Source organism: Grampus griseus (assembly GCF_964374135.1).
Source record: "Grampus griseus genome assembly, chromosome: 5".
Lineage (NCBI taxonomy): Eukaryota > Metazoa > Chordata > Mammalia > Artiodactyla > Delphinidae > Grampus > Grampus griseus.
This window is the reverse complement of record NC_138998.1, coordinates 30227765-30247220: the sequence shown is the minus strand read 5'-3', so window position 1 is coordinate 30247220 and position 19456 is coordinate 30227765. Positions and strand designations below refer to the sequence as shown.

The 19456-nt window shown below is 37.7% G+C and overlaps 1 protein-coding gene across 2 annotated transcripts in view; it reads right to left on the bottom strand.

Annotated features, from left to right (window-relative positions):
• Nucleotides 1-19456, bottom strand: part of STAG1 (STAG1 cohesin complex component) — a gene marked incomplete at its 3' end in the record, with an annotated part of 421944 nt that overhangs the window by 110796 nt on the left and 291692 nt on the right. For both annotated transcript variants that reach the window (XM_082655685.1, XM_082655684.1), the window contains exon 10: nucleotides 14074-14197. In XM_082655685.1, coding sequence (XP_082511811.1) covers nucleotides 14074-14197 — 124 coding nt within the window. The remainder of the gene's footprint in view (nucleotides 1-14073; nucleotides 14198-19456) is intronic.

Here is a 19456-nt window from a genome sequence, read left to right as displayed (position 1 = left end):
CAAAGAGATTGTCTTTTCTCCATTTTATATTCTTGCCCCCTTTGTCATAAATTAGGTGACCACACGTGCATGGGTTTATCTCTGGACTTTCTATTCTGTTCCATTTGATGCAATTTTAAATGGGGTTGTTTTCTTGCTTTCTCTTTCTGATAGTTCATTACTAGTATATAGAAAAGCAACAGACTCCTGTATATTAATCTTGTGTCCTGCAACTTTACTTAATTCATTTATTACTTCTAATAGTATACTGGTGGTCATTTTAGGGTTTTCTATATATAGTATCATGTTATCTGCAAACAGTGACAGTTTTACTTCTTCCTTTCCAATTTAGATGTCTTTTATTTCTTTTTCTTCTCTGATTGCCATGGCTAGGACTTCCAATACTATGTTAAATGGAAGTGGCAAGAGTGAGCATTCTTGTTTCTGATTTTAAAGGAAAAGCGTTCAGCTTTTCACTGTTGAGTATGATGTCAACTGTGGGTTTGTCATAAATGGCCTTTATTATGTTTACATATGTTTCCTTGATATCAACTTTGATTAGAGTGTTTATCATGAATAGGTGTTGAAATCTGTCGAATGCCTTTTCTATGTCTATTGAAATGATGATGTGGTTGTAGTCTCCATTTTGTTAATGTGGTGTATTACATTGACTGATCTGTGGATATTAAACCATCCTTGCATCCTTCTAGTAAATCCCAGTTGATCATGGTGTATGATCCTGTTTATATATTGTTGAATTAGGTTTGCTAATATTTTGTTGAGAATTTCTGCATATTCATCAGATATTGGTCTGTAATTTTCTTTTTTTTGGTAATATCTTCGTCTGGTTTTGGTATCAGGGTAATGGTGGCCTCATGGAATGAATTCAGAAGTGTTCCTCAATTTTTTGTAATAGTTTGAGGATAGATAGTAGCTCTTCTTTACATGTTTGGTAGAATTCCCCTGTGAAGCCATTGGGTCTTGGACTTTTATTTGCTGGGAGCTTTTTGATTACTAATTCAATTTCACTACTAGTGACTCGTCTGCTCAGATTATTTCTTCCAGATTCAGTCTTGGAAAAGTGTACGTTTCTAGAAATTTACCCAATTTTTTCTAGGTTTCCAATTTGTTGGCATATAACCGTGCATAATATTCTCTTATGAGTTTTTTGTATATCTGAGTATCAGTTGTAATTTCTCCTCTTTCTTTTCTTATTTTGTTTATTTGGGTTCTCTTTTTTTCTTAACAAGCCTAGCTAAAGGCTTATCAATTTTGTTTATGCTTGCAAAAGACTAGCTCTTGATTTCATTTATCTTTTCTGTTGTCTTTTTTGGGGGGTCTCTATTTTTATATTTCCTCTCTGATCTTTATTATTTCCTTCCTCCTGATGACTTCGGGCTTTGTTCTAACTCTTTCAGATGGTAGGTTAGGTTGTTTATTTGAGATTTTTCTTGTTTCTTGTAGGCCTGTATCACTATAAACTTCCCTCTGAGAGCTGCATTTCTGCATCCCATAGATTTTGGCAAGCTGTATTTTTATTTTCATTTGTCTTGAGGTGTTTTCTGATTTCCTCTTTAATTTCTTCATTGACTTTTTTTGTTCTTTTTTTAGTAGCATGTTTTTGTGAAGGACCACATGCTTGTGTTTGCAAAGGAACTTTTAAAATAAAAACATAAATGGACTCGTGTCAATCAAGTTTGTGCCCAGTGGGCTGCAACAATTGCCTGGTGGGTACATCGATGGAAAAAGGAGTCTACTTCAGATGCAAAAATGGGCCAGAGCCCAAGAGATAACCCAGAAGTCTAAGGATGTAGTACAATCTTGTGATTCTTGTCAATATACTCAAATCATCCAGAGAGAAGAACTGGGACACATTAACCAAGGACTGGGACTCACCTGGATCTGGCAGATTGTTCACATCAAACCCCTGACCACCAGCCACAGGCAAAGATGATGCCTCACTGCCATAACACCTAGTCAGGCTATTGTATAGCTACTCCAGTCTGGCATGTGGATGCTGAAACATAGCTGTCCTTGAATAAAATTTATGTCATATTTTTGGATACCCCATGGGACTTCACTCTGACCAAGGAACATCCTTCACTGCCCAAGCAAGACAATGGGCACACTCTCAGGGACTATGGCTACTAAACACTCCAGTGCAAGGAAAACAGGCACTGCAACACACGTTGGGAAATACTGAGTTTGGTTGTGGTGGAAGTGGACTAGGCAGCCATGTGCTTAGGCTGTGCCTGCAAAATCACAATCTCAACATGTCATTCATTCTTCTTTTTTCCTGTTGGAGTGTACGTCTTTGGGGTGATCTGCAGTTCTGCCTACGATTGTACCCCAGACAGGGCCCCTTGATTCTAGTCTGGATATGATACTTACCTTGGGGAACCTCCCTCCTATGGGATACCACAAAGGCGGGAGATGAAATCAAGGAGTATCAGGGTGCTAGCGAGGGTCCTTCTAGTAGTACTGGGCACACTGACCCTTTCAATCAGGTGGGTGACGTTAACAGACATGTCAAGTTTGTGCAGTCCTTCCCTAGACTGGTCAACTGAGGCCAAAAAGTTTGTGTCAAGCCACAAAGGCACTGGGTGCCCACAGAGGAGGTAACATCTGGCTTGGGTTGCAATACCAGGGCAGCTAGTATCACAAGCAGTAGACCAGAGTAGCTCTGGCCTGAGAAGATTCATGAAGTGGGAGAGGAGTAGAAACATTCATCTTTCCTCTTCTCACTCCTACAGAATCATCTGCTGTGTCTGTTACAACAACAGCCACAGTCAGAGGAGGCAAACTTAAACAATGCTGGGATTTGTCATCACAGAATGAATTCCTTCTTGTTCCGCATTCCCACTGTAATGGCCTGGCTGACACAAAACTCCTCAGAACTTCCTCAAGTTGTCAATGGGTCAAATAGCTGGGTCACTCATTTGATACAGGCCCAGAAGCAGGCATGCTCCGGAGTCCCTTACTTTAATATTTCTTATGATGTGACAGAAAAAAAACCCTGTACAAGAATGCTTATTACTGATCTATACCGACATTTTGGACTTGGATGCCCAGTATGTAACTTTTCTCTCCCTGCAGCCACATGGTAAAAGCCAAGGCTGTATATAACTGGACTAGTCAGCATTATCCGAACAAAATCCCTGACATGTGTCCCCTGCACCCCTCAGGGTTATGTATTTCTCTGTGGACCCCAATGGGCAATAGAATGTCTGCCTCCAGGGGAAGGATTGCTGCCTCAGAGTTCTAAGGCTGACTGTCCATGTCAGCAACTGCAGAGAGGGCTGAAAAGGACCCCTTCTGCTGATGTATTACAAAGTGGCTCACAGTATCCTCCTGGGAAGACAAACTAACCACTGGTTTCATTCTGCTATCCAAATTCTAATACTGGGAATAGGTATGCAGGCCCTAGAAAAAAATGGGTGTACAACCTGTCCTCAACCATAGCAGAAATAGCTAACACTATGCCCAAGCCATCCAAGCCAATGAGACTCACTGAACTCACTAGTCAAGGTGGTGATGGATAACTAAATAGCCCTCAATTACCTGCTGGCAGAACAAGGTGGTGTTTGTGTTATTGTCAGCATTTCTTACTGTGTATACGTCAACAATTTGGGGAAGCTGAAAACTGAGCTGATGAACATCCATGCTCAGGAGGGATGGTTATCAGCTGTACACACACAGTCTCCCCAAACTCACAATTTGACCTCTTTAGCTGGCTTAATGCACGTTGAAGACCACCCTCTAGGGTGGCTTGACTGTCTTCCTGGGTCTGGCTCTCCTAACGGGCCTGGTAAAGTGCTGTTTCCTAATGACAGGAAGGCTCTATGAACACTCCACATCCAAACAGATTGTTCTGGGACCCTGGTGAACCCAATTCTGCCTTCAAGTTTGGGGTGGGTGATTGACATGCTTTATCTGCCATGTCAGTGGTCGAGCAGGGGTGAGGGGTAGACTGTTGGGAAAGGCAGTCTCCTGTACAGTGTTTTGACCCACACTTGGCTTCACAGGAAGAGGCCTTGGGTCTGGAATACTTCCTTATCAAGTAATAAGAGTCTTCATGGACTGTGCTGGGTTTATCACCTTGTGTGGGAATATCACTCCCGTTTTAGACCCAATGTGCGTTCTTTTGTTCTGCTTAAGTGTGTGCATCATATGGCACCTGGCCAACCCCACTATTAAATCTGTCCCCTGTGAGGACAGAATAGGGTCCTTAGTTCTGTGGCACAAGAGGGGTGCATGAAGGGCAACTGCTGGACCATGGGGGACTGACACTACTGAAGCTAATCTTGCTCTGTCCCTTCTCCATATGAGTAAAGCATTGTTCCATCCAATGCTTGACTGTGTTGTGTTTTCCTTGGTGATCAGTATGCAGTGGGCAAAGAATTTGAACTTCTACTTCTAGTGATCGGCAACAGATGTCATTTGCTTGACATATACAGAGCTAAAAGGTTTTTGGTAAACTTGAGAAACAGAATATGGGATGAGTGAACACAAAGATGAGGAAATGAAATGGACTAACTGAAAATAAATCCCACCCAAGCACTGAGATTTTGATATAAGTAATCAAGCATTTGCAAGAAAGTAGAAGAATTGTACACATAAGCTAAAAGCAAAAAACAGTACAGTCATATTTACAAACTGGAAAGGACAAAGAAAGGTAATCTAGTGTCATGAGCATAAATACAAAAAGAGAGTAAGATATGTAGTGTAGAGCACAGAGATTACTAAAGCTGTATCTAAATTAGACCTATTCTGTGTCACCCTCAATGTCAGAACTAAAACCAATGGGTAGGAATTTAGAAATAAGTTTTGGTCAACAGAAAGATGAACTGAATTTCTAATAACTCCTTTAGCTGTTAGAGATTGTCCGTCTTTCTAATGACCAAAATTTAATACTGCAGAACTTACACAAATTGGCAGTATGAAAAAAGTTTGTCTTATTTATAGGAGGGTAGACTAGGTTATAACCTCTAAAATTCTAAAATCAAGACAGAAAGAATATCAAATCATTATGTTGCATACCTTAAACTAACACAATGTTAAATGTCGATTATATCTCAACAAAAATGGAAAAATGCAATTGATAATTAAAATGTAATTTTTTTAAAAATGAGAAGAAATTTTATCAGCTCATTTGAAAATGCACAGGATGAGTCTGAAGACAGAGGTTACAGCCTATACAATGAACACTTTCAACCAGATGATTAAAAGGAGAGAAAGGAAATTACTTCAATCTTCAGAGAAAAAAAGTACAAGGTGATCAGAAAGGGAATGACAAAAAGGAAAGTTTAGAAATAAATATTTAATACTTACACTCTTTTCTAAGTAAAGCAATTGGAGATCACAGGAGAGGTTTATAACATCATCCTATTGAAAACACTACTTACTCCTTAAATCATTTTACCAACAATGTACAGGAGAAACCTACCTCTTCCTTTATCTGGACAGAGGATTTCTACAGACAGACACAGTTTAGTGATTTGTTTTAAATTGATGTTTGTTTATTTTTTGATAGGCCACATCAAATTGGTGTTTTCCCCAGAATTTGTGGACATACATAAGTTCTGTTAAAACTGGTAATTGTTACTGTTATTGTAATTCAGTAGAATACTCTATTAGGGAGGTGAGGAGAGGAGGAAAACTGATATGGTAGTAGTAGGGAATAAAAATGAAAGACTTTAAACTTATTTCTACTAAAAAGCTTGTCTGCTTGGATTTAGTAGTATGGATATGCCTGCATGAGGGCACAAGGTGTAATTCTAATATCTCTCACACCAGTAAAATTTAATTGGATGCATCTGAGATGAGGCTTAGATGTAAAGGTCCCCAGTACCACATGAGGACTGGAAAAAGAAAACAAAATCGAGTTTGGGATTTATTACTATAGACAAAAGAATCTGAATTGATAGGGGAAATAAATATATTCAGGAAAAAATTCACTATGTACACACTAACTGGATTTTCCTTCAAATGAGGTGGGAAATAAGAATCCCTTTTAATCCTCAATTAAAAATTAGTCACTGAAACTGACCAACCAACTTATGATGATCTCCCTACACTCTGAACGCTCTTTTATAGCAAAAATGGCCTATAAAATTCCCTTGGGAACTTTCATTATAATTTATGTGATTTTGTGGTTTTCTTTGATAATACTTAGCACACTACTATTTAAAAAATAAATGCTCGGGGAACCGGATCAACATGGCGGAGGAGTAGGACGTGGAGCTCACCTTCTCCCCACAGATACATCAAAAATACATCTATGTGTGGAATGACTCTCACAGAACATCTACTGAATGCTGGCAGAAGAATTCAGACTTCCAAAAGAGCAAGAGAATCTCCATGTAACTGGGCAGGGCAAAAGAAAAAGAGAGAGAAAGGAATCGGGAATGGACCTGAACCTCTGGGAGGGAGCTGTGAAAAAGGAAAGGTTTCCGCACACTGGGAAGTCCCCTCAGTCCCTCTGTCCACTGGCGGGGACAGAGGGGTAGCTTCAGAGCCTTGGAGGAGAGCACAGCAACAGATGTGTGGAGGGCAAAGCAGAGACAGATCTGCACAGGTCGATGCTGACCGGCACTCCCCAGCCCAAGACGCTTGTCCGCTTGCCTGCTGGGGCAGGTGGGGGCTGGGTACTGAGGCTCGGGCTATGGAGGTCAGACCCCGGGGAGAGGACTGGGGTTGGCTGTGTGAACAAAGCCTGAGGGGGGTAGGGTGCAGGGTGCCAAAACTGAGGGAGTCTGGGAAGAAGCCTGGGCCCACCAGAGGCAAGGGACCATTGTTGGGGGGCATGAGAGGAGAAGGGTGGGCCCGCCATAGGAGCTTCTTTCTCTGCATGCTCACAGGCAGCAGGGCACTGCCTATATGAGCTCCAGGGGCAGGCGTGAGCCATGGCTGACATCTTGGACTCCAGAGGCAGGTGCAGAACGCTGCCATTGCTGCTGCCACTGCCAAGGGTCCTGTGAGCGGGGGTGCAGATCACTGCCCTCACCTTTCCAGGAGCTGGCAAGGCCCGCCACTGCAGAGGGTCCCATGAAGTGGGACCAACTGCCCCGGGAGTGCGCACAGCCAACCACCGCTGACAAGGGTCCTGCAACCCGGTGCCAACCACTGCCCCCACCTCCAAGGGGTGCGCAACACACCACTGCCGCCTAGGGTCCCAAGATCTAGGGCCAACTTCCCCAGGGACACATGACACACATGTGTCTTCCCCAGGGACACATGACCTGCTGCCGCCATTGCAGAGAAACCTGCGACCGGGAGCCAACTCTTGCTCCCGCCTCCCTGGGAGCGTGCACCTGCACACCCCGATCAAGGGGATAACAGCCAGCACATGCTAAGAAACAGACAGCAAGCATCCAAACCAAAAACAGCACTCATGTCAAAAAAATACTGAACCCACACAAGCTACACAGGGATTCTCCTGCTTATAAATAGCCCTCCAAGACCACAGTAGATAATTTTTTCTCCTGAACTCACAGAGTAAGAGAAATATAAGCAAAATGAGAAAGCAGAGGAACCACTCTCAGTTAAAAGACCAAAAAAATTTGCCTGCAGGAACAACGAAAAAGACCTCCTCAGTCTAATAGACACCGAGTTCAAAAAGGAGGTAATGAAAATACTGAAGGAATTAAGAAAGGCTATCAACAGAAAGGCAGATTACTGTAAAAAGGAACTTGAAACTACAAGGAGGAGACAATAAAAATTAGAAAATTCATTTGCTGAGACAAAAGCTGAGCTCAAGGCAATGAACAGCAGAATGAATAATGCAGAAGAAAGAATAAGTGACCTGGAAGACAGACTAATGGAAATTACCCAATCAAAACAGAAGAGAGAAAGCCAAATGAAAAAAAAAAAATGAAAGCAACACAGGAGACCTACGGGATAATATAAAGCAGGCCAATCTATGCATAACAGGGATTCCAGAAGGAGAAGAAAGAGAAAAGAGGATTGAAGATGTATTTGAAAAAATTATGGCTGAAAATTTCCCAAACTAAAAGAAGGAAACAGATATCCAGATACAGGAAGCACAGAGGGTCCCAAAGAAGATGAAGCCAAACAGACCTACATCAAGACATATTATAATAAAAATGGCAGAAGTTAAAGATAAAGAGAGGATTCTAAAGGCAGCAAGAGAAAAACCAAGAGTTCTTTACAAGGGAACCCCCATAAGACTATCAGCTGATTTCTCTACAGAAACACTGCAGGCCAGAAGGTCATACAAAATATATTCAAAGTCTTAAAAGAGAAAAATCTGCAACCTAGAATACTCTACTCAGCAAGATTATCATGTAGAATAGGAGGAGAAATAAATAATTTCTCAGAGAAGCAAAAATTGAAAGAAAACAGCAATACTAAACCTATCCTGAAAGAAATATGGAAAGGTCATCTCTAAATAGAAAAGAAGCAGCAAGAAGAAATAGGAAGGAGGAAATCACAATTGGAAAGTAAATCACTTAAATTAGCCAGTATAGAGATCAAAAAGAAAAAAAAAAAAAACCCTATTTGTGAAAGCAATGATAAACACAAGGAGCAGCAAAGGGATAAACATGAAGATGTAAAAAGGGACATCAAAATCATAAAATGTGGAGAAGGAGAGTAAGAAAATGCAGATTCTTTTTGTTTTTTTTAAATGTGTTTGAGCCTATATGACTACCAGTCTAAAGCAAGCATATATGGGAAGGGGTTAACATACTTGAAAACAGGGCAACCACAAATGAAAAACATACAATAGATTCACAAAAACTGAAAAAAGAACACAAGCATAAAATAAAAGGAAATCATGAAACCACAAAAAGAAAAACAGAAAAAGGAACAAAGAAGAAACAAAGAATCAACTGGAAAACAAGGTTTTAAATGGCAATAAATACATATATATATCAATAATTACCTTAAGTGTCAATGGACTGAATGCTCCAATCAAAAGACAAAGAGTGGCAGACCGGATAGAAAAAACAAGAGTCTACAATATGCTGCCTATAAGAGACCCACCTTAGGGCAAAGGATACACATAGATTGAGAAAGAGGGAATGGTAAAAGATATTTCATGCAAACGGAAATGACAAGAAAGCAGGAGTTGCAATACTCATATCAGACAAAATAGACTTTAAAGCAAAGGTTATAAAGAAAGATAAAGAAGTACACTACATAATGATAAAAGAATCAATACAAGAAGACGATTTTGTACTTATCAACATATATGCACCTAATATAGGAGCACCTCTGATACATAAAACAAATACTAACAGATATAAAGGGAGAAATTGATGGGAATACAATAGTAGGAGACTTTAACACCCCACTCACATCAATGGACAAATTTTCCAGACAGAGAATCAACAAGGTAACAGAGGTCCTAAATGATACAATAGTTAGACTTAATTGATAGTTTCAGGATACTACATCCAAAAAAAAAACAAACACCACCACCACCCCACAAAAAACAGAATACACATTCTTTTTGAGTGCACACAGAACATTCTCTAGGGCTGACCACATCCTAGGTCACAAAACTAACCTCAACAAATTTAAGAGTACAGAAATTATTTTAGGCATTTTCTCTGACCACAATGGCATGAAATTAGAAATCAACCACAGGAAAAGAAATGAGAAAAGAACAATTAGTTGGAGACTGAATAACATGCTACTAAAAAACCAATGGGTCAATGAGGAAATCAAAAAGGAAATTAAAATATACCTTGAGACAAACAACAATGAAAACACAACCATACAAAATCTATGGGACACAGCAAAAGCAGTTCTTAGAGGGAAGTTTATAGTGATACAGGCCTTCATCAAAAAACAAGACAAATCTCAAGTAAACAACCTAAACTATCACTTAAAAGAATTAGAAAAAGAAGAACAAACAAAACCTAAAGTCAGCAGAAGGAAGGAAATAATAAAGATCGGGGAGGAAATAAATAAAATAGAGATTAAAAAAAAAAAGGAAAAAATAACAAAACCAAGAGCTGGTTCTTTGAAAGGGTAAACAAAATTGACAAACCTCTAGCCAGGCTCACCAAGAAGAAAAGAGAGAGAACCCAAATAAACAAAATGAGAAATGAAAAAGAAGAAATATCAACTGATACCGCAGAAATACAAAAACATAAGAAAATACTATGAACCATTATATGCTAACAAATTTCACAACTTAGAAGAAATGGATAACTTTCTAGAAACATATAGACCACCAAAATTGAATCAATAAGAAATAGATAATTTGAACAGATCAATCACTAGAAGTGAAATAGAATCTGTAATAAAAATACTTCCTACAAACGGAAGTCCAGGACCAGATGGCTTCACAGGTGAATTCTACCAAACATACAAAGAACTTACACTGATTCTTCTCAAACTCTTCCAAAAGACTGAAGAGGAGGGAACACTCCCAAAGACATTCTATGAAGCCACCATCACCCTGATACCAAAAGTAGACAAAGACACCACCAAAAAAGAAAATTATAGGCCAATATCTTTGATAAATATAGATGCAAAAATCCTCAGCAAAATATTAGCAAAAAGAATCCAACAACACATAAAAAAGATCATACACTATGACCAAGTGGGATTCATCCCAGGTTCACAAGGATGGTTCAACATATGCAAATCAATCAGTGCAATACAGCACATTAACAAAAGAAAAGTCAAAAACCACATGATTATCTCAAAAGATGCAGAAAAAGCATTTGACAGAATTCAACATTCATTCATGATAAAAACTATTACCAAAGTGGGAATAGAGGGAACATATCTCAACATAATTAAAGCCATTTATGAGAAACCCACAGTCAATATAATAATCAACGATGAAAAGCTGAAAGCCTTCCCACTAAAATCTGGAACAAGACAAGAATGACCACTCTCACCATTTCTTTTCAACATAGTATTGGAATTCTTAGCCACAGCAATCAGACAAGAAAAAGAAATAAAAGGTATTCAAATTGAAAGGGAAGAGGTAAAATTGTCACTATATGCAGAAAATCCTAAGGACTCCACACAAAAACTACTAGATCTAACAAATAAATTCAGCAAAGTAGCAGGATAGAAGATTAACATTCAGAAATCGGTTGCATTCCTTTACACTAACAACGAAATATCAGAAAGGGAATGTAAACACCTTTTAAAATTGCACCCCCCCCCAAAAAAAATCGAGGAATAAACCTGACCAAGGAGGTGAAAGACTTATATGCTGAGAACTATAAAACATTAATAAAGGAAATGAAAGAGGATTCAAAGAAATAGAAAGATATCCCATGCTCTTGAACTGGAAGAATTAACATTGTTAAAATGGCAATACTACCCAAAGCATTCTACAGACTTAATGCGATCCCTATAAAATTATCCATGACATTTTTCACAAAACTAGAACAAATAATCCAAAAATTTATATGGAACCATAAAAGACCCAGAAGTGCTAGAGCCATCCTGAGGAAAAAAACAAAGGCATAACTCCCCAGACTTCAGACAATGCTACAAAGCTACAGTAATCAAAACAGTGTGGTACTGGTACAAAAACGGGCATATGGATCAATGGAACAGAATAGAGAGCCCAGAAATAAACCACACACCTATTGTCAATTAATCTTTGACAAAGGAGGTAAGAATATACAAGGGGAAAAAGAAAGTTTCTTCAGCAAATGGTGCTGGGAAAGTTGGACAGCTGCATGTAAATCAATGAAGTTAGAACACACCCTTACACCATGCACAAAAATAAACTCAAAATGGCTTAAAGACTTAAACATAAGACAACATACCATAAAACTCCTAGAAGAGAGCATAGGCAAAACATCCTCTGACATAAATTGTACCAATGTTTTCTTAGGTCAGACTCCCAAGGCAATACAAATAAAAACAAAAATAAACAAATGGGGCCTAATCAAACTTGCAAGCTTTTGCACAGCAAAGAAAACCATAAAAAAAAAAAGAAAGACAACCTACCAAATGGGAGAAAATATTTGCAAATGATGCAACAGACGAGGCTTAATCTACAAAATATACAAAAAACTCATGCAACTCATCAACAAAAAAACAAATAACCCAATTGAAAAATGGGCAGAAGACCTTAATAGACATTTCTCCAAAGAAGACATACAGATGGCCAATAGGCACATGAAAAGATGCTCAACATCACTAATTATTAGACAAATGCAAATCAAAACTACACTGAGGTACCACCTCACACCAGTCAGAATGGCTATCATTAAAAAGTCTACAAATAACAAATGCTGGAGAGGATGTGGAGAAAAGGGAACTCCTACACTGTTGGGGGGAACTGTAAGCTGGTACAACCACTATGGAGAACAGTATGCAGGCTACTCAGAAAACTAAAAACAGAATTACCACATAATCCAGCAATCCCCCTCCTGGGAATATACCTGAACAAAACTATAATTCAAAAGATACATGCACCCCTATGTTCATAGCAGCACTGTTCACAATAGCCAAAACATAGAAACAACTTAAATGTCCATCGACAGAGGAATGGATAAAGAGGATGTAGTAAATATATACAATGGAATACTATTCAGCCACAAAAAGAACAAAATAATACCATTTGCAGCAACATGGATGCAACTAGAGATTGTCATACTAAGTGAAGTCAGAAATAGAAAGACAAATATATGATACCACTTATATGTGGAATTTAAAATATGGCACAAATGAACCTATCTACAAAACAGAAACAGACTCAAGTTGGGCAGGGAGAAGGATGGACTGGGAGTTTGGGATTGGTAGATGCAAACTATTACATTTAGAATGGATAAACAACAAGGTTCTAATGTATAACACAGGGAACTATATTGAATATCCTGTGATAAACCATAATATAAAATATAAAAAAGAATGTACATATGTGTATAACTTAGTCACTTTACTGTACAGCAGAGATTGGCACAGCACTATAAACCAACAATACTTCAAAAAAAAAATTAAAAAAAAATGCCAAAGCTATAAAAAAAATAAATTGCTCTGAGCTGTCTAAAAAAATCAATCAATCAATCAATCAATCAATAAGTAAAAAATGCTCCACAGGCTAATAATGGTAATATATAGAAAATAAGTCTTAGACTATTACCAAAATTACTGTAAAAGTCTAAGAATATAATTGCATTTAAAAAGATAAAATGAAAAAAAAAGATAAAATATCTTCTAATAGTTATGATACTTTTAACAATTCGAATAATGGAATATAACATCTTTTAAAAGAAATCATTGTTAAGATTTCTTTTTTGTGTGTGAAAATCTGGCAATTCAAGTTATAGAATGTCAGGTCATTCAATATAAAAATTCCAGCAATTTATCATTCCTATCCTTGGTTATTTAAGGATTACATCCTCAGGACTTAATAATGTGAGATTCCTTTTAAGTCAGAGCCTTTTCTAAGAGAGTGGAAGTAGAGACAGATTTTAAGACCAGATATTCTAGAATCCAACGAATCTATTCAACTCTGCTAAAACATTCTACTATGATATGACCTTAGAGAATTCAAAATAAGAAAGCTTATTTAGTTCCTATATATTAAGAGAAACAGGAATCTCTTTTGATTCCAAACTAGAAAAAAATTATAATTAGCTTATTGAGATACTACATTCTCTTAAAATTTAGATGTACCAGGTTGCCAACCTTGCTTTAAGACGGCATTACAACTAAGTAAGACACGGTTTTCACACATATGCTGATGTCTCAAGTTTCATCATGGCCACAAGTAAATAGTATTCAGCTGTATCATCTTAAATTTCCATATTATTATAAAGTTTGAGAAAAACCAACCAATGCCATCTTTTTTTTTTTCTTTTTCTTTTGCGGTATGAGGGCCTCTCACTGTTGTGGCCTTTCCCGGTGCAGAGCACAGGCTCCGGACGCGCAGGCTCAGTGGCCATGGCTCATGGGCCCAGCCGCTCCGTGGCATGTGGGATCTTCCCGGACCGGGGCACGAACCCATGTCCCCTGCATCAGCAGGCGGACTCTCAACCACTGCGCCACCAGGGACGCCCCCAATGCCATCTTAATTCCTAGCTTTCTAGAATTAATATTAGGACAAGTACATCTTCTATGAAAGCTGAGAACAGAGTAACTTACCCTGTCATGAAGAGTCCAGCCAACATATTTTAGGTAACTGTCATTTAGGAAGGCATCACTATACATTTTCATCCATACTCCAATTTCTTCAATACAAATGGCTCTAATCTCAGCAATAGCATCACTAGAGAAGGAAAAAAAAGAGTCAAACCTCTGATTAATATCCAAAGCTAGAAAGTACTTCATACTCATTTTCAGCAAGCAATAGATATAATATTATCCAAATACCATTTTTATATCTGCCCTCGCAAAGGTCTCCAACTTGAATATCTTCTATTTTTTACATGGCTTCTATGAAATAAAAACCACCAATACCAAACAAAAAAAAAAGCTTCTGGAAATCATCTTATTTTGACTCAACTGCTCTATTTTCAATGGACTAGGAAATGACATTTGGAGCTTTCTGAAAGCCTCACAATTATTATGGGATCAATACACATGTTAAAACTTCTGAGGAACCAGAGTATCAACATCCAAATACAGGATAATGGAGAACTCAAAACGTGTTTCTCTAAATAACTGTGACTCTTTCTAAGCTAGTACACATCTAAAGAATTAAAAAATAATTTTCATGAACAAAAAATTAGTATCTATGAGGCAAAATTGTAGCAGCCTGTATTATTTGAAAATGTACAGTAGTTTACAAAACCAAGTCCTTGAAGTAACTGCACAGGGAAGAAGAATAATTCACATTTAGTCACAACAGAACAATCCTGGTGACCACACTATGAAGTGGTAGCAGAATGAACCCCAAAAGTCAGGTCTCTGGCTCTGTGCCCAGACAGCTTTTCACCTCACCATAAGCATCTACTACAACCCTCCTGGAATTACTTCTACTCTAAAATCTGTGAACCATGAACAAATACAGTGTTAATATTTTTACCTTATCTTTCAACAGGATAATAACTCTGGCTAAAAACACCCCGTATTATACAATTAAGATAAATCCTTTCTTTTGTAGATCAATCTTAAAGGTTTCTGAGTTACCATACATGAATAATTTTTAATTCTCCAATTTACACAAGGCAATCATCTGTCAAGGAGCTTTCCTTAGTTTCTCTTTTGTGATAAAATGAGTGCTAGTATTCTAATATTTAATTCTCTGCTCTAATAAATCTTAGTTCCTTCTAAGTCCATGTCATTGCTTAAAGAATAAAAATGTGAGAAACTTTCTCTTTCAAAACCATACTACCAATTACAGTCTTTAGTTTTCCTACACTTTTGCTGTTGTTTATACCTTTTTCTCATGGAGAGATTCTATAGCACAGAGGCTAATGATACAGACTTTGGAGTAAGACATCCTGAGTTCAAATCCTGACTCTGCTATTTACTAGCTGCAAGTTATTTCCCTCTTTCTTAGATTTCCTCACCTGTAAAACAGGGATAATAACTGAACCTAGACCTCACAGTGACTGTGAGGATGAACTCACTTAATAAAAGTATCAATAAAATACTTAGAACTGTGCCTGGTACCTACTAAAACTTTCCATCAATGTTCATTATTATAATCTTTTAATTGTCATCAATCTAGACATTCATAGATGATACAATATAAAAAGTAGCTTAAAAACTGTGAAAGAATGTTCCTTGACCTTTAAAATAATGAATGTGAATGGTTCAAGGGTATTTCTTTTTTTCTAAATATGAAAAATTTCAGACATTACAAAGTTATTATGCTTTAACTTCATATATATTGTTTTACATATTTTGAAACTTTACATACATTATATCTTATAGGCTTCCTCTCCAATTAGATTTTTTCACAAACCAGTTTTGCAATTTATACACACTGATTCATATAGCTCCAAGTCCAATATATTAACCTTTAACTGATGTTCAGTGTTCCTTTCTATAAATAAATTACAAATTACTTATACATTCTCTCAGTGGCAGATATTTAGGTTGTTTCCAAGTTTTTGATTTTATTAACAATGAATGGCATAAGCATTCTCGTACATGTCTGCTTGTGTAAGCGTTTCCCCTAGGGCAGTGTTTTTAAAACAGTGCATTACTACCTACCAGCGCATTATGAAATAAATTTAGTGAGTGGGGAAAAAAAAAGTATTTGGGATAGAAAATACTAAAATGCTTCACATGGGGTAAGGCAAGTAAGTATTTTTTCTTGGAACATCTGTGTACTTGATGTAGGAAATGGTCAGTCAAGTCTGTGAGACACTGTTGTTATACTTAGAAGTGAAATTTACTGGGTGAGAAGGAATACACATCTTCACCTGAATTAGATATTAACAAATTTTTCCATATAGTGCTTTCATCCCTACCTGTCACTTGGTATTGTTCTACTATTTTATATAAATTTCCACTTCTAAGAACTACAAGTTCATATACTTTGTCTTCTACTGGGCTGTACAAATTAAAAAAAATAATAACAACAGCAAAAATAAAACAAAATAAAATAGCTCCCCTCCAAAACCAAAACATAACCACAAAATCCCCAAATCCCAAAGATCAATTACACTTATTCTCTGCTAAAATACGCTTGTACAAACCAATCAAAAAAATTAAAGCAAACAAAACCAGGCTGAGTTTTTTATTACACAAGCTCAGAGAAGTAGGGTAAGGACACAATGAATAGGTATGGTATTTTGATTAAAACTATAGTGACTACTAAGTACAGTAACTCATAATACATAGCTCAATCATTCTTCCATTCATTACCATTGGTATTACCATTACCTCTGGTATTGAGATTATAGGTGGCTGATTCCTAAGGCTAGAAAATATAAAGGCTTAGCTTTATTTCAGTAGGAAAATATTGCTCAAAATCTTTTTTTATAACCATTTCTATGTCTAAGCCTAACCTCTAATACCTTTTTCTCATGCTTATTAGACTGCCAAAAGCTCATGTTCTTGAAACACAGCTCTTCTCTGTAAGCACTGCCAACATTTAGATACAGCTTATCTTCTTGGAATCCCAGTCCTTGTCTACTTCAGATGCTAGTCTGATGCCTCCCACTTTAACTTAAAATTTTTTTCATATCCTTTTTAGATCTACAATTTGACTATGTATGTAAGATAGCCCATTCTACTACTATTAAAAGTCCCTAGGTGATTTTTCTCCTATTTGGGTTTTGGAGCTCTAATCTACTTTGCTTGCTGATACTACCCTATTAATCATTCTCTACATGTAACTATATTATGTAATTACAGACTATACAGTAAAATAAGAATTTCTTTGTGGTGGTCTTAAAATGTCCACAAATTTTCTGTTACTATTCCTTTGGTGGAGACACATGCTTCTTTTCTTGAATATGGGTGTACTTATTAACTTGTTTCTAATAAATATAATTCAGTGGAAATGATGAATTTTGGCATCTGAAGCTAGGTCAAAAAAGACATAGTGACTTTTCCTTTGCTCTCTCTCTTGGATCAATCTCTCTCAGGAAAGCCAACTGCCATGTCTTAAGGACATTCTAGCTGCCTTATAGAGAACTCAATGTGGTGAGTAACTAAGTCTTCTTCCACCAGCCATGTGAGTAAGCCGTATGAGAAGCAGATGCTCCAACCACAGTCAAGCCTTCAAATGACTGCAGCCTCAACCAAAGTCTTGACTGCAATCTGATGAGAGAACTTAAGCCAGAACCCCTTAGCTAGGCCACTCCCAAATTCTTGACCCATAGTAACAATGAGATAATGTATAGTGCACCAAGTTTTGGGGTAAGCTGTTATATGGCAAAAGATAACCAATAGTCTTAGTTTTACTGTTATTGAAGGCCTTTTACCAATTGAGCCATAACCAATCTTCTTTTAGTTTGGTCTATGAATGAGTTCTTTAGTCCAAATAGCTCAACTGCACACATTACATGTCTGTGGTGACTCCTACACTCACAGTGCCCTTATTCCACTCTGATTACCTACAATGATTATTCTTTCAAGCTCTAGTAAACTTTCAGGTCTTCCATGATTCATGGCACATCCTCTTATTACCATAGATAGCTTTCTTCTTGCCTTCTAGGAACTAACATTCTATTTAAGTAAATGAAGTACAAAATGAAAATGCAGTATATTTCTAAATATCCCTGACTTACTATATATATATATATATATGTATATATATACACACACACATATTTTTCCCCCCTTCAGTACACGGGCTTCTCACTGCTGTGGCCTCTCCCGTTGCAGAGCAACAGGCTCCGGATGCGCAGGTCCAGCGGCCATGGCTCACAGGCCCAGCCGCTCTGCGGCATGTGGGATCTTCCCGGACCGGGACACGAACCCATGTCCCCTGAATTGGCAGGCGGACCCTCAACCACTGCGCCACAAGGGAAGACCCTACAATATATTTTTTGATATACAGATATTTTTCTCATATTTTAGAGATCTTCAGTCTTTGATTTTTATATTACATTTATTTTTAACACCTTAATCTCTATTTCCAAAGGTCTCACTCCATTTAGAAAGATAACGTTTAGCTGCAGGTGTTTGGAAGTTTCCAAAGCAAAGATTAAGTAGGGGGCAAAAAAGTTAGTAAGACAAGAGGAAATGTATAAAGAAAATCACAAGATGAACGAATTTTCATAGTTCTAGTACTGGGGCCTTGAAATGAACAACTAAAAATGAAGTTAGAATACACTTTACTTGCAAACTCAAAGAAAGAAAAAAACTAGAAAAGAATAATTCTGGGGCAATTAATCCTCTGCTGTAGCTCTTTTTTAAAGCATAAAAGAATAATTATGTTCATTTCTATGGAAAACTTACCTAATTTACTGATCCTCAGTTAGTATGCCTTTACTTTAATATCTAACAATAATCTAACAATTTAAATCTAACAATTAATTTAATTTTAATTAATATTTAATTTTTGAAGTTGGGGTGGCAGGAGAGAAAAAGCATTAACTTAAAGTGTCATCTCTCCACAGCACTTCTATTTCTAGTAGGTACATGCAGTAACATTTTCCCTTAATCAATAAAGTGGACTAAGTGATACTTCTGGAAAAACCAATGATTGGTATCCATGACATGCTGATCACTTTGGCAGGCAGGTCATACTCTCACCTATATTTTCAACCCTCTTTTGAGGAACTGAAATTTTTTTTAATAAATTTATTTATTTAGTTTATTTTGGCTGCGTTGGGTCTTCGTTGCTGCACATGGGCTTTCTCTAGTTGCAGCGAGCAGGGGCTACTCTTCGTTGCAGTGTGCAGGATTCTCATTGTGGTGGCTTTTCTTGTTGTGGAGCACAGGCTCTAAGCACGTGGGCTTCAGTAATTGTGCCTCCTGGGCTCTAGAGCACAGGCTTAGCAGTTGTGGCACAAGGGCTTAGTTGTTCCACGGCATGTGGGATCTCCCTGGCCTAGGGCTCGAACCCACATCCCCTGCACTGGCAGGCAGATTCTTAACCACTGCGCCACCAAGGAAGCCC